The 13,238-nt window shown below is 41.5% G+C and overlaps 1 protein-coding gene across 2 annotated transcripts in view; it reads right to left on the bottom strand.

The window, feature by feature from the left end:
• The window catches only part of arid2 (AT-rich interactive domain 2), a 30,952-nt gene extending 17,714 nt beyond the window's left edge, over positions 1-13,238 (bottom strand). For both annotated transcript variants that reach the window (XM_072454950.1, XM_072454949.1), the window contains exons 1-3: positions 12,755-13,238; positions 12,534-12,627; positions 9,945-10,042 (exon numbers count right to left, since the gene is read on the bottom strand). In XM_072454950.1, the coding sequence (XP_072311051.1) occupies positions 9,945-10,042; positions 12,534-12,627; positions 12,755-12,846 (284 nt within the window). In that variant the 5' untranslated portion in view covers positions 12,847-13,238. The remainder of the gene's footprint in view (positions 1-9,944; positions 10,043-12,533; positions 12,628-12,754) is intronic.

Genomic DNA, 13,238 nt, shown 5'->3' with positions numbered 1-13,238 from the left:
ACAGTTTGTGGTAAATGCATTATACACCAACCATTTTGATAAACCACAAAGGAAACGCGATTAAACAACAGTTTTCAAGACTAAATACGGGGAGACAACACCGCCAAAATAACCCATCTGCTTCCAATGTGCTGCCCAGGTTAAACAGTACAAGTCCCTTCTCAAATCCTACACAATTCTCACTTATTTACGTGGACTCTTCCTGCCGAAGCTGTGCCAGACAAACGGCGGCTCCGGTGAAGCTCCTCTCACTACGGCGGGTGAGCCCTGTGCGGTGAGTCATTCAGAGCCGGTGTCTGAATGAAGATCCACTGACGAGGAGGTAATCCCCCGCTCTGCCGCCGCCTGCGACACCCTCCACGCGCCGGACTAAAAATACTCAACCTGCTGCATGTTTACGAGAGGGAGGGCGAGCGGAAGGGACGAGCGCGCCGGACGCTATTTAGCCGATGTTTGGCACAAATCAGATTGTTTTTTTTTACTGCCCCAGTCCGTGTGTTGTTCCAGTTCGTCCTCTGTGCATTGGATTTGTCTTTTTGAACAGACTAATGAGTAAAAATGGAAATAGAAGAGGAATTAGTCTGTAAATTGTGCATTATAGTGTAAATAAAGTTATTTTATATCAGATAGTTTTTTTTTTTACAATTAATCAATCACTACAAAAACTAATATAAAAACTAGACTACTAATTTGAATATGTATTGGTACTGATTTGTATTTACAATAACTGACCTTACTGGAGTAGTTTTAGTTTGGTTTTGAGGTTTATAATACAAGATCACATATTAACATTAAACAAACTATAATTGTGTGTCAAAAATGATTCTAAAACAAATGAATGTCTTGCTATTATCATTGTGGTATCGAGTATGGAACAATAAAGCTATACAATATTTTAGCTGGTGTTCAGGTTTGGACCCGAAGGCAAAACACTGTACAAGCTCGAACTAAAGCCAGCTCTGTTATTGAAGCTTATCAGATCACATTGTGCCGTTTTCTGAAAGCCAAAGAAGAGTGGAGGATAAACCACTAACCAGCTGCACTTGGCCATTTTCCTAAAAGGCACCACCAAACACCAGCCTCCCCCCTGTTCTGGGCCGACTAACACGCACACAATTCAAGCCAAACGTAAATCACTGGCTTCCCCTGCTCCATATGTTACAACAAGTGCACAGAGCGAGAGAGCGAGAGAGCGAGAGAGCGAGGGAGGGGGGGAAGAGAGTGGGAGGAGGGGAAGACACAGCTGCAAACGGCCAAACTCGTGACACGTGTGGAGCGCAGATACACAAAAGACTCTCAGACAAGTCCCAGGGCAGAAGGGAAATGAAATGGAGTTTGAAGAGAGAGAGAGAGAGAGGAAGTAAAGGGATGTCCACTGAAGCAGATAAGGTTTGTAGGGAACGTCTGAAACAATGAGAGATCGCTGGTGTGCTTTGTCTATTCAGTTTAGACGAGGTTTTAGTCGAGGAAATGTTTTATGGAGTAGAGCAATTATTTTGTTAGGATTATACGGATTTATAAGCACAGGAGCAGAAATGAGTTGTAGGAGCGACTGGACTGGAGTTTAATCCGTTTTTTCACCTATAAAGATATGTTTTACTTGATCTTCTCTGTATATTTACTTGTTTTTGTGTGCGATCTTAATAAACTTGTGAGATTTTGCACATGGCATGTCAAATACAGTATGTGAACTCAATCTATTGGACAAAACCAACAAGTACCAGTCCCATCACAGCTAGAGCAGTGCAAAACAACACTTAAGCACAGGTTATGTCCAGTCTAATTTGAAGTGTCTCAAATCACTTTAGTGACAATTTCAATAAATAATAAGTTGTAGAAAAAGATTCAGTTGCAGTAGTTTATAAGTTTGAAATACAGATATTTATCTGGTTTGGACTGGAGTCAGTGTCCTGGTCCTGGTCCTGGTCCATACAACAGACTCACTCTTGTCCCTTTGTGGCCGCCTGCTCTGCCAGACTGTGGGGGACTGTTGCCCCCTGCTGGACGAGGACAAGCACATGGAAGTCCTCCCACTGCTCCCAAACAAAGCTGAACAAGTGTCTGAGGGATTTAAACCGAGCCAGCTGCCCACCACTGACAGGGGAACATTCAGTGTGACGGGGACCGGCCTGCTGTGCCCCTGGATAAAGATGACATGATAAGCAAATATTAAAACTATTATATAGGATATAAGTAGCAAAAGTTGTCCAAACTCAGGTGTCCTTCACATGCTCTGGATCCGTTTGGAAAATCTTGTCAAACACAATGTCTGGAAGATGGTTCCAGTTGGCAAAATATCTCCTCAAAATCACTGCAGAAGTCAGTTGTGTGTTGCACTCAAAATACTGATGCAGCAATTCATACTTTTTTAACATAAATTCATTACAAATTGCCAAGTTACCAATTTTTATGCCCAACTAACTATTACCGCATTAAGGCTGAAGCTGCCGAGCGAAAATGGTAACTTCCTCATAACACAATCATTTCCTGATATTAAGGGCATTGTAAACACAAGGTTTTAATGCATTTTGTTACATTTGTTAGAATATGATTGTATTGGGATACTTAGTGTATCACACAAAATACTTTGTAATACCAGGAACTGTTGTTGTGTCTTCGGGTCAAAAAGGTAACAAAACGTTACCACCAATTCAATCAGGTGTGCAATTTTTTGTAGCGTATCGGGTTTCCTTCTTTGTAAATGGACAGCAAACTGAACTATAAACTGCAAATATTTGCAACCTTTTGCTATTTGAAATTACCGGAAAAGTCAAATCGCAATTTATTTTGCAGTCCTAAAAGTCCAGTGACCTAAGAGTGACCCCTTGAAAATATAAGGAGAATAATGACCTGATCCTCTGTTCTGTGGAGCGATGCCAGGGACTTTTACTCATTACTTAACACAGACAGAGGGAAAGGTCAGAAGAATGTTATGTACTATTCATTCATACCACGTTTGTCTCCCTCTGCTCTGTGGGTACATGTGCTTTCATTCATGAGGGCGACTGCTGTAATGAATATTATTCACTTGTACTCTTTACTTGTGTAGCAGCCAGCAAGGGGTTTGTTTGTAAAAAAAAAAAACATGCCAATTTAAACGAGCCATTTATTTTTGTGCTTTTGAAAACATGCAATAATGATACCGATATTATATTTGAGTCTCTGTAAAATCTGGACCAATCAATGTTATGATTAGTATACACTGTAATGACACGAACTAAGACTGAAGCATTAGCATTTCTTTACTCATGATGTTTAAAAAGACTCATTCAGCTAAATGTGTTGGTTTTTAGACTTCTACTTCTCACTCGTTGATGTAACTAATAAACTGAATTGGAAGCAAAAACTATAGATTATGAATTACATTACATACAATAGTTTTAGTAAATCACTGTTTGAAAATGAATGTTTGCAGAAGTCATATTTGATGAATGAAATCAATTGTGCAGCAACAATGTGAATCATGACCTTGAATCAAAACGGAACACTTTTTTTAAACTTTGGAAGCTCTTTCGAATACAAACCAAACCTTGTAGCATATTCAAGCCATTCATTTATAAACCAGAATTGCAAATACACAATTTCCAAACACCATCAACCATAATTAATAGAAATATAAACTTGAAAGCACCGACTTTAAATCAGAAAGAAAGCAGCCTCCCCTGAGCTCTCCGACTAGCCACTACAGCGCTACACTCGCCCCTTCCTTTCACCCATCTGCTTGATTTTAAACACGCGATGCATATTTGCCACTGCACCTGTCTTCAATTCTGCTCCCCATACCTAAGTCTTTCATTCAAAACATCTTTTGGACGTTTCAAAGGCTGTAAAAAACTACAAAACTGTACCAGGCAACTGTAGCCAGAGCGGTGTCAAGTCCAGGGCCGATCTGAGGGGGAGAGATTAGGCTATCAGCAGCAGCCAATACTCTTACACAGGTCACATTACACCAGGGAAAACCACGGAATATTATCCTCCGTTTCAAACCTTACAATGAAGAGTAAGTCCTCCGTGTAACAAACGAGATTACGATACCGACAACGAGAGTGATTCGCATTATGAAAGGAAAACAAATTAGAATAGAGGCTAAACTTAAATACTGACGAGGCTAAAGATGGAGCTGGTGTCAACAGCCAAGTAATGAAGTCGTTTATTTAGCCCGTTTTTGTTGTGTTGACGTTAATATGGTTTGGACTAAAGAGGAGGTGTAAAAGAACAGCTTAGAAAGTGGCTTAAGCTGTGCCAAACATTAGGGAATCAGCCAGAATTGGGACGATGCAGATAAAGAAACATCCCCCATATGTATAATCTATTAATTACCTTAACAATAAAGTCCAAAAATGTCATATTTCTAGCTTATCTGTGATACAACTTGCACCGCCTTAAAGACAGTTTGTTTCCAAGAACTAACTGTCTTGTCTGTATTGAAAATAATTGAAACAGATGTGAAAACAATACAATACGAAAAGGTGGTGCATAGATTCAAGCGGGAAAATAATTAAGACGTGTGAAACTAAAGCAGAAAAAAAATAAAACAAGTTGCTGAATAAATTCACACCATGTCGGGCTGTGTGGGTGACAAAATTACGTTTAGGTTTGGAGAGGATCACGTTAGCTCACTGAACTACACTGCACTAGACGAGACTTTAGACTATATCAAGTAAAAACAAGGTAATATACTAGTAATAACTTAACAAAGTCTCTATTCCTGCATCAAAGAGTTTACAAAGGGTTAAGATCCAGCAAGGTACTCCTAACTCAGGGTGTCACAATAGCAAACTTTAGTATTGGTTAATTTGTTTTTCTCTGTCGCCCTCAGAGGCAATCGTTGTTGTGATTTTGAGCGTTACAAAATTAAATTGAATTGAATAGTATAACTTTAGTATTTTGCGATTATTATCACATTTTATGACTGTTCATAATTACAGGCATCGTAACCAGCACAATAATAAGTGAAATCCTTCATTCATTTTTCGATGTATGTGACTCCAGACTAAGATTCTGGCCGGGATGTTGAGGAGCTTGCAAATAAAACCAATAGCAAATCTGACAAATTATCCTTTTATTCAAAATACAACGACAACAGACCTGGATAGTGCTTTCCTCACCCAACTGTAGTCACCCTCTACTCACGCCAACACAGTCTTGATGTGTGGCCTTGATCATGCTGTGAGGGCCCCCACATAAGCTTTGCCTAAACATGGCCGACACTTGCATTGGTCAGTCGGTCTCCCACAAACTGGACTTAACTTAATAACAACTGTTATTGCTGCTGTTCTGAAGTACTTCACTCACATTACTCCAGTCGCAGCGCAGTTATAAAGACATGTTTTGCAATGGTTTAGTCGAAATCAAAAATAAATTGATACAATTAAATGCTTAATCATAAATGGGCCATAATTAGAGTTGCGTTGGAGATGGTTTTGTTTATTAAAAATATACAGAATAAAAGAGAAAGCTGCAGGTTTCACTAGTTCTGAACAGGGCTGCACAAATGATTGTTTTAGTAATTGTACTTTAGCAAGGATATTTTCAATTAGTCATTTCTATTGCATATCAAGATTAAACTATGGTGTTTAGGATATTAATAAATAAAATGGTATTATGGAGTAAAGTCATAAATGTGTCAGTCTTTGTTTTTGACATTTGTTTAGATAATTATCAAAATACAAGTACGATCATTATGAATAGTCATAATTATTCAGATTATTAGTTGCAGCCCTAGTTCTGCACAAATGCTTTAAAGTTGTAATAAGTCTGACCGGATTTGTAAATGAACACGTATAAATGAATTGCAGTGGTGCGTTCACTTTCTTCTATTGTATCTGGGTCTTTCACTAAAGCGAACAAGAGCTAACATTTCAATCCAACTCTCCATACGGAGCGAGGAGCCGCTCAACTTTTGACCTCCCAGCGCGTGTCATGCTCAAATTCACAAGCCGACTAGTTCAGGCCTCACCAATATTTGAGATCATGCCAATTGTAGTCTTAAACGAGTCACGAGCCAAAAGCAGCGGATACGTCACGCGGTAACCGAATTTGAGCCTTCGACGCCGCTACCAAACTGGTGAAATGGTAAAAGAGACGCACACAGAAGAGTGAATAATGCTTGCACGGCGGGAGAGAAGTGTTCTGGACAGCAGAAGGCAGCAAACTCAAAGGCTGAATCGACGGTAATGGCCATAGACAGTAGAATATGAGGCTCGGCTGGGAGTGGAGTTTGCATACGAGGCTGTAGAGGTTAAATGGGACCTCGGTTTTGACACCTGCAGCTTAACAATGATCATTCAAATCTCACCAACAGACACTTGCCAAACACCAAGGCGACAAAGCGCTGTTATGGGCCTGACACGCAGTAGAAGAGTGCCTTTTAATAAACAAACGTGTATAATGGCAGTGGCGATAAATGTGTATTTCAATGGCCGACTTGTGTATGAGAGCAGCCGTCAGTCAATTCAATCTCAAGGGTCATGTGTCCACGGCAGCAGAGTTTCAATGTGATAAAGTTAACCTCCTCTTATATATTTAACATGTTATTTTGTATTTTTTGTTGTTGTATCCAAGCTAAAAGTGACTCGTTATGTTTAAATACATAGAAAAAGGTGAGTACAGTACCGCCTTGTTAAAGTTATTTTATAGTCAAAAGCTCAACAAGTAAAACAAATGCCATCTACAAATATTGAACTGGTTAATGAACTTTAGAGATGGGCAGACTATCGAACCAATCTACAGCTATATAACAGACGAGATACGGTTATACTCATTTCTGTCAATTTCGCCCTACTTATGTGCAAAGTCTAACTTGGGTCTGTAGGTTACAAAGTGAAAACACAATCAAACATTACCATAAAAAGAGAGGAACGCGTCATATGTAAATGGCCCTGTAAAAAAGGTGCAAACTGTTGACGTTCAGATGCACCTCCACTGCCAAATAAAGAGCGGCTCATTTGATATACGACTCATTTGACCCAATTGGAGCCAAAGCATGTCTCTTATTTGACTTCTGTTTGTAGTATTTGTCTCCCTCCCACTCTCCACATGTCGAATCAACGGCTCACAACTGCACGGGGCCCTTTACTGTGTGTATCCGAGTCCAACGTGTTTAAAATATTTGCAAAACCGAAACCACGCCGCATTTGACAAAGATCTGGAACACGCGATTGCCCTTCGTATTTGCTCCTCGTGAGAGCCACGTGTATGGTTGCAATCATTTAATTTAAATCCAACATAAGAACCTTCAGAGTGATACGTGTAGTAATTTATCACTTGCACGCCACAGTCCATACTAGGACCATTCTATTCAGCTGTTGAGGCAGCGCACAAGCCTTTTAAGCAAGTTGGACCTCTGGCATTTACATCTGCTGCTAGTGAAGGTCCCCTGTCCAACACGGTTTGTAAATATGAAGAGTGAACAGCATTGTGACACCAAGAATTCAGAAGAGCCAAGTTGTCTTTATAATGGTCCTACATGAGCAACATTTTCACATTGGACAGTTCTGGCTTTTTCTGTTGTAAAGCTTAATATAATACAGTGGTCTTGGGAATACCTCAAAGCCGTGATTTGCCTCGTGGCACGAATTTGTCTATTGAAAATTCCACAAGAGGGCGCTAGGCTTGCAGCTGCGGGTGCATTGTCAACTTATGAAGTTGATTATTTTGGCCCAAAGCCCCAAAGGCTTTATTTGACAGGAAAGCCTAGCGTGAAAGCAGGAGAGAGAGTGTAATGTCGAGGGCTGGACTCGAACCCACGACACTGCAGCAGCAACAACAACAGCAGCACATGAAGACGTTTTTCAAGCTCAAAACAAATGGGAGTCATTTTGAAATGGCTAAACCCTGCATCAATGGGCAGAGTTTAAGCACTACAATGATTAAAAGTCCAGTGAGGGAGTTGTATGAATTATAACTTGCTGACGTTTCCGAGTGAGGTGTTCTGAGCTCTGAAGAGGAAAACTAAACAAGATTGCTCACATGTGCATGAATGAAACAAAACAACTCTTGGTGAGTTACCAACTGTATAAACCTAAAAAAGGATTTTGCATAATAGACCCTTTAGTTTAAAGTATACACATTCATTTCAATCAATAGATATCCAACTCTAATCCATCTAAACTAAACTAATGTTTTCACAACACAATGTCAAACCTGTTTGGATAGAAAGTCTAGATCCTCCATTTCAAGACCACTATGAGCACACATTTTAAAGACAATATAATGCTGTTTTCATTCAGATTATCATGTGGTCTTACACTTATTCCAATGTAGAACAAAAGCATTCTAAAACCATTCAAGAAAGGTCCAATTTTGTCCTGGTCCTGTTTGTGACACTCTTCAGTGTCGACACTTGTTCACATGATTATCTCATTTTGATGCCACGTTTTAAACCCAACACCTTGCATTAGACACACAAGCCTTTTGATACTATATCTACTGCACCACATTAAAAACTGGTGGCTATTCAGCTGCAGATTACATTATTTTTCTCCTGATATGAGTCATCACTCGTTCAAAACAAACCACATCTCAAGTACTATAGTCTTTCACCTACAACATTAACACTAACAAGTCTGGAGCGAGAAAACGGTCGAAGAGTCGAAGAGAGAAATTGAGTCAGCTCTTGTCAATATTGAATGAAATGTGTCTTGGAAGGTATGGAGGATGTAATCTTATTACAGAAGCCATCAACAGAGGCAGCTAGATGTGAAATACAGCCATTCTGCACCACTCCAGGTAAACATTGTCAAGTGCCTGATAGTGTCGTCACAATACCAGCATTTCAAACTATTTTGATACATAGGAAAATGCGCGATTATTGATACAGATGATTTTAATACCAAATTAAACATGCTCTTATTTAGGTCAAGGTTCAAAATAGATACACTATCGACACAAAATCATCTGTGCACAAGTTCTGCCTAAGCTCTTTCTAGCTTTGATTCGAGTTTTAGCATCACTGTTTTTTGACAATCCAAGCATCTCATAAGGGTTGCTATAATAAATGAAATGCATTCAACTTCTATTGTTCAATGATTTACTAGTGTCTGACTAAAATATCAGATGTTCAATCCAAAAATGCAGCAAATTCACAAATGGTAAGCGGTAATCAGCTTGTTCCCAGAGTAATAAGACTTCTAAGTGTTGTATAACCTTTAGATTAATGTCATTTTTATTATTCATCTTACTGCTGAATCAGTTTGTTGCAGATGCTTTTCAATTGTCTGCAGGTAGGTGTCAGTGACGGGCAGCGCATCATAAACCGCAAAAGTAACAACTTATATGCAAGACTCTTATCAACTGCAGCTGACAAGTATGAGAGGGAAAGTCTACTGACAAATCATTACAAGCTACAGGAGATTATTCAAAGCATGGTTTTCTATTTCGTGGTATTGGTCACAAGTAGTTACTAAGAAGGACTGACATGGGCACAAAAGGATTTTTCTTACAACTTACAGAAGCAGACCTCAACAACAAATCAATAAATAAACCAATCAATCTCCATGTTCAGTCTGTAAGATGAGACACAATTTAGGCCTTTATAGCACAATAACTTTCTGAAATGCACGCGGTTCTTAGCAGTTCATATTTTACTGCATCAAGTCAAGTGTTACTGATAAACATGTGCGCAGAAGGCGAGCTACATTTTGAACAACGCAACAAAGTGTCCGTTCAAAACTGAAGCAGCACAACACACATTTATCAAAAATCATTCAGTGCTTCTAATAGCTGCATTTCTCCACAGCGTTAGCAGAATAAGATGAAACGAATCCGCCTCGCCACGAGAAAGGTAAACAGGGCAAAGCCACGACGTTTCTTTGATAGTCTTAACGGGTCGGACGCAGAGTGCAGAGTGGAGGCGAGCGCTACAGCCCGCTACATTTGTAAACATTGCCCACATGCTTCCACCTGACGGAGGAGAGCCCGAGGAAGCTGCCACGGCTACTCACCGAAGGTAGTACTGTTTTAAAGCAAACGCAGCATTGGAACAACTCCGTGGAAAATTAAAATCCTCGCCCAGTTCACACCATTGATTCTTCTCGGAGACCTGGAGAACAGAGAGAGGAAATGTGGTTAATATTTGACAGGCAAAGGGGGAGAAGAAAAGAAAAAAGGGGCCACATGATCAAGCTGGTGCCGTATCTGCGACTGACTGGCCACCCTCAAATAAGCACCACATGGCACCTTCCAACAACTTCCTCCAACCGTTAAAAGGATACGGCTGGTGCTTTGCGAATGGGGTATAAGTAGATGGAGGTATTTGTAAGAGAGCACAGTTTAAGTTTGGTGAAGGACACTGGAGCAGGGACAGCAGCTAGGCCATGTATGGTTTACAATTTTAAGTTTAAATCCTTCATGTGTACTTTTCACTGCCTTTGTATCATGCATTTGTTTTTGTTTTGAAGACTCTGGTCGCTGCGGTTGCATGAAATGTGCTGGCCATTTAAAAATCACTGTAGGCACTTTAGGTTATAGCTAAAATCAAACAAATTACATTGTCAAGTACTGGGGCAGGGAGGGACTATTGACACTGTAAACAACTAAGTTTAATGCAGAGTTTGATTTTGTGGTGTAAACAATTGTGAAAATTGCAATCGTTAGAAAAATGTGACCTTCTGGCAGTATTTATTCCTCAAAATGTTTGGTTTGGTAAGGTTTTTTCCACTGCATAAACGTTGGTTCAGACAGAGGCCACATTGAAGTACCTGTACTAGGCTCTGATACTGGTTTCTGAAATTGTTATGGCCCATATTTGCAGCTATACAGGATAACGTTTATCCTTTCTCCTGACAGCTTCCCCCAACTTAAAATTATGGACTGAATTAAAGAACATGCAACTACAGTAACTAGATCTTGCAAAAATGCATACATTTTGATATATTACTTCAAGTGGTTTCAAAAATAAAAATATGACAAACTGGAATGGTTTCCAAGCTCAGTCTTCACTGTGCTGAGTGCGCCTACAAGTGGAAGCAGCTTCAGCGAGCCGTAGGCTACAGGTTTAATCATCAACTTTCACCAACTCCTTTTATAATATACAACATTTCGATCCATAAGCCATTACATAAACAGCCCACATACGGACAAGGGCAAAGACATGAACAATAGCACATTCATAAACATTTGTAAAACGTGGTTGGAGTCCTCTTTTAGACATGGATATAGCAGCATGCAATCCATATTCGAATCTTATAATTTAAAACCGTTGTTAGTAGGTCACGTGTTGCCTCTACTGATAAAAAGAACTGATTACAGATTAAATAAACATTACTTTTATACATTTATGACAATACCACAAGCATAAAGCATCAACTGTACAACCAATTTCAGTTCAGCTTATCTTTAGACAATAGGGGCCACCACAGTCTCCTGCAATGGGAAATACTTATATCTGCAACTTACTACAGTCATTTTGGTGCATTAGTGCTGCCAAAAAGAATCACATCTCAACTTCATCACTGCACATTTAACTTAAGTTTTAAATTATTTGTAAACTGTTTGATTTGAGAAATGGGTGAATTCAACTTCTTAGAGGAGCAATTCATTATGTGTCTCCAATTTGTTGCAAGAAATCCCTTGTCCAAATATGCTTAGGAGGAAAATAGTGAAGAACCACATGTAAAACCAAATGCTCCGGACTCCAGTCAAAGCAGAGCGTGGTTTTGTTTATAATTGCTCCAGACTGCAACCTGTGCACACTCTGTCAACTCTACAATAAGTAGCTCAAATGCCCATTTTAAAATACAGGGCAAACCTTTATAAACAGTACGGTCTTTTTCAAAAATATGCACATAAATATACGTTAATACACACGTATAGCACTTGTATATAACGCTGTGTGTGTTTATTGTTTGTATTTGTGACACATCTCCAGTACAAGTGCTTGTCTCTCTTTACTATCATTACTGCCGAGGCTAGTTAGCAACACGGCTAACAAGCTAACTTTCCGCTTCGCCTCCAAAATGCTCAAAGCGGCCGACCGAGAGCCCAAAACTATGTCAACAAAAGTACACACGTCTGAGCCGGCGTGAGCGGTTCCGTGCCCGGGGTTTCGGGGGCCACATTTACCGCCTCCCGACTGCACGGGCCCCGACGCGAGGCCTACGGTTTTGGTGGCAAGCCGAGGAACACACTACCACACGGCTAACGCGGAAAAAAAAAAACACGGACACATTCGCGTGCTCCGGGGTCCCGAGAACCGCGTCGCGGCGTGTGGCCCCGCGTTTCGGGGGTAATCGATGTGAAATGTGCCGGGGAGTCGCGCTCCGGGGACTGCGCTCTGACTGAGGGGAAGACGCCGCTTTTCTCAAATCCTCCCTCAAGAAGCGCACACACAACAACACCACCACCACCACCACCACCACATTTGCAACGAGAGACACAAACTCCTAGCACAAGGCCATGCAAACCCGGGGGGTGCTAAGGCTTTCCGAGAGGCTTACGCTCGGGCTCGTTCGCGCCCGAGGATCGCGAGGGTCCGACGGCCGCGAAAGTGTCGAAAAAACAAGCCCCACTTGAGTCCACCGCTCGCCACTCACCTTCGCGAAGCCGCCTAAAGAGACGACTCTGACATAGAGAGCGCCGAGGTCCAGCTCCTTCCCACCCACGACGGGGATCTTCTTGAACGGCGATCTGCGGCGGGGAAAACACAAGAAATAAACACGCGTGTGCACGGCGAACACTTCAAAGTGACTTATAACGAGACGCGATGGCGGTTCAAAGTTGCATTTGCGGGCGATAGAGCCGCCTCAAAGCTCACCCTCTGGCTTGGTGGAATTGCCGCAGCTCGTCCAGGAAAGCCTGTTTTTTCCTCCGCTGATCTAGTAGGTTTTTCCCCGTCGAGTTTGCCATCGTTGTCGCACGCCGAGACGCTTCAAATCCACTTCTGTCGCTTCCTAAGACGCCAAGGATCCCATGCTCCGCCGGCGCGCGGTCATTCGCGGAGCCGAGTGTTGGGAAAAAGTTAAAGAAATAGCTGCGGTAGCGCGGAGAGCGGCGGCTGAGGGCTCTCGCTAAGAAAGACTGATGCTACAAAAAAGCCCGAGCCACGGCGAGTTCACGCGCACGGACACTGCCGCGAGCCGTCTAACATGGCGAGGTGTGCGCGACGGAGGCTTTTGTCCGCGGTTGTGTCGGTTTGGAGTGGTTTGACAGTGCGTGAGGAGGACGCGGCGCACACTGTGGACAGAGCGGCGCGGGGATCAGTGTTGAGACAAAAAGAGGAGAAGGCCGCGGCGGAGGAG

The sequence above is a fragment of the Eucyclogobius newberryi genome, unplaced genomic scaffold, assembly GCF_026437365.1.
Source record: "Eucyclogobius newberryi isolate DKJ021-1_F unplaced genomic scaffold, fEucNew1.0.hap1 SCAF_2, whole genome shotgun sequence".
In the NCBI taxonomy this organism is placed as follows: domain Eukaryota; kingdom Metazoa; phylum Chordata; class Actinopteri; order Gobiiformes; family Gobiidae; genus Eucyclogobius; species Eucyclogobius newberryi.
The sequence above is the reverse complement of the archived record's forward strand: the minus strand, read 5'-3'. Positions and strand labels throughout refer to the sequence as shown.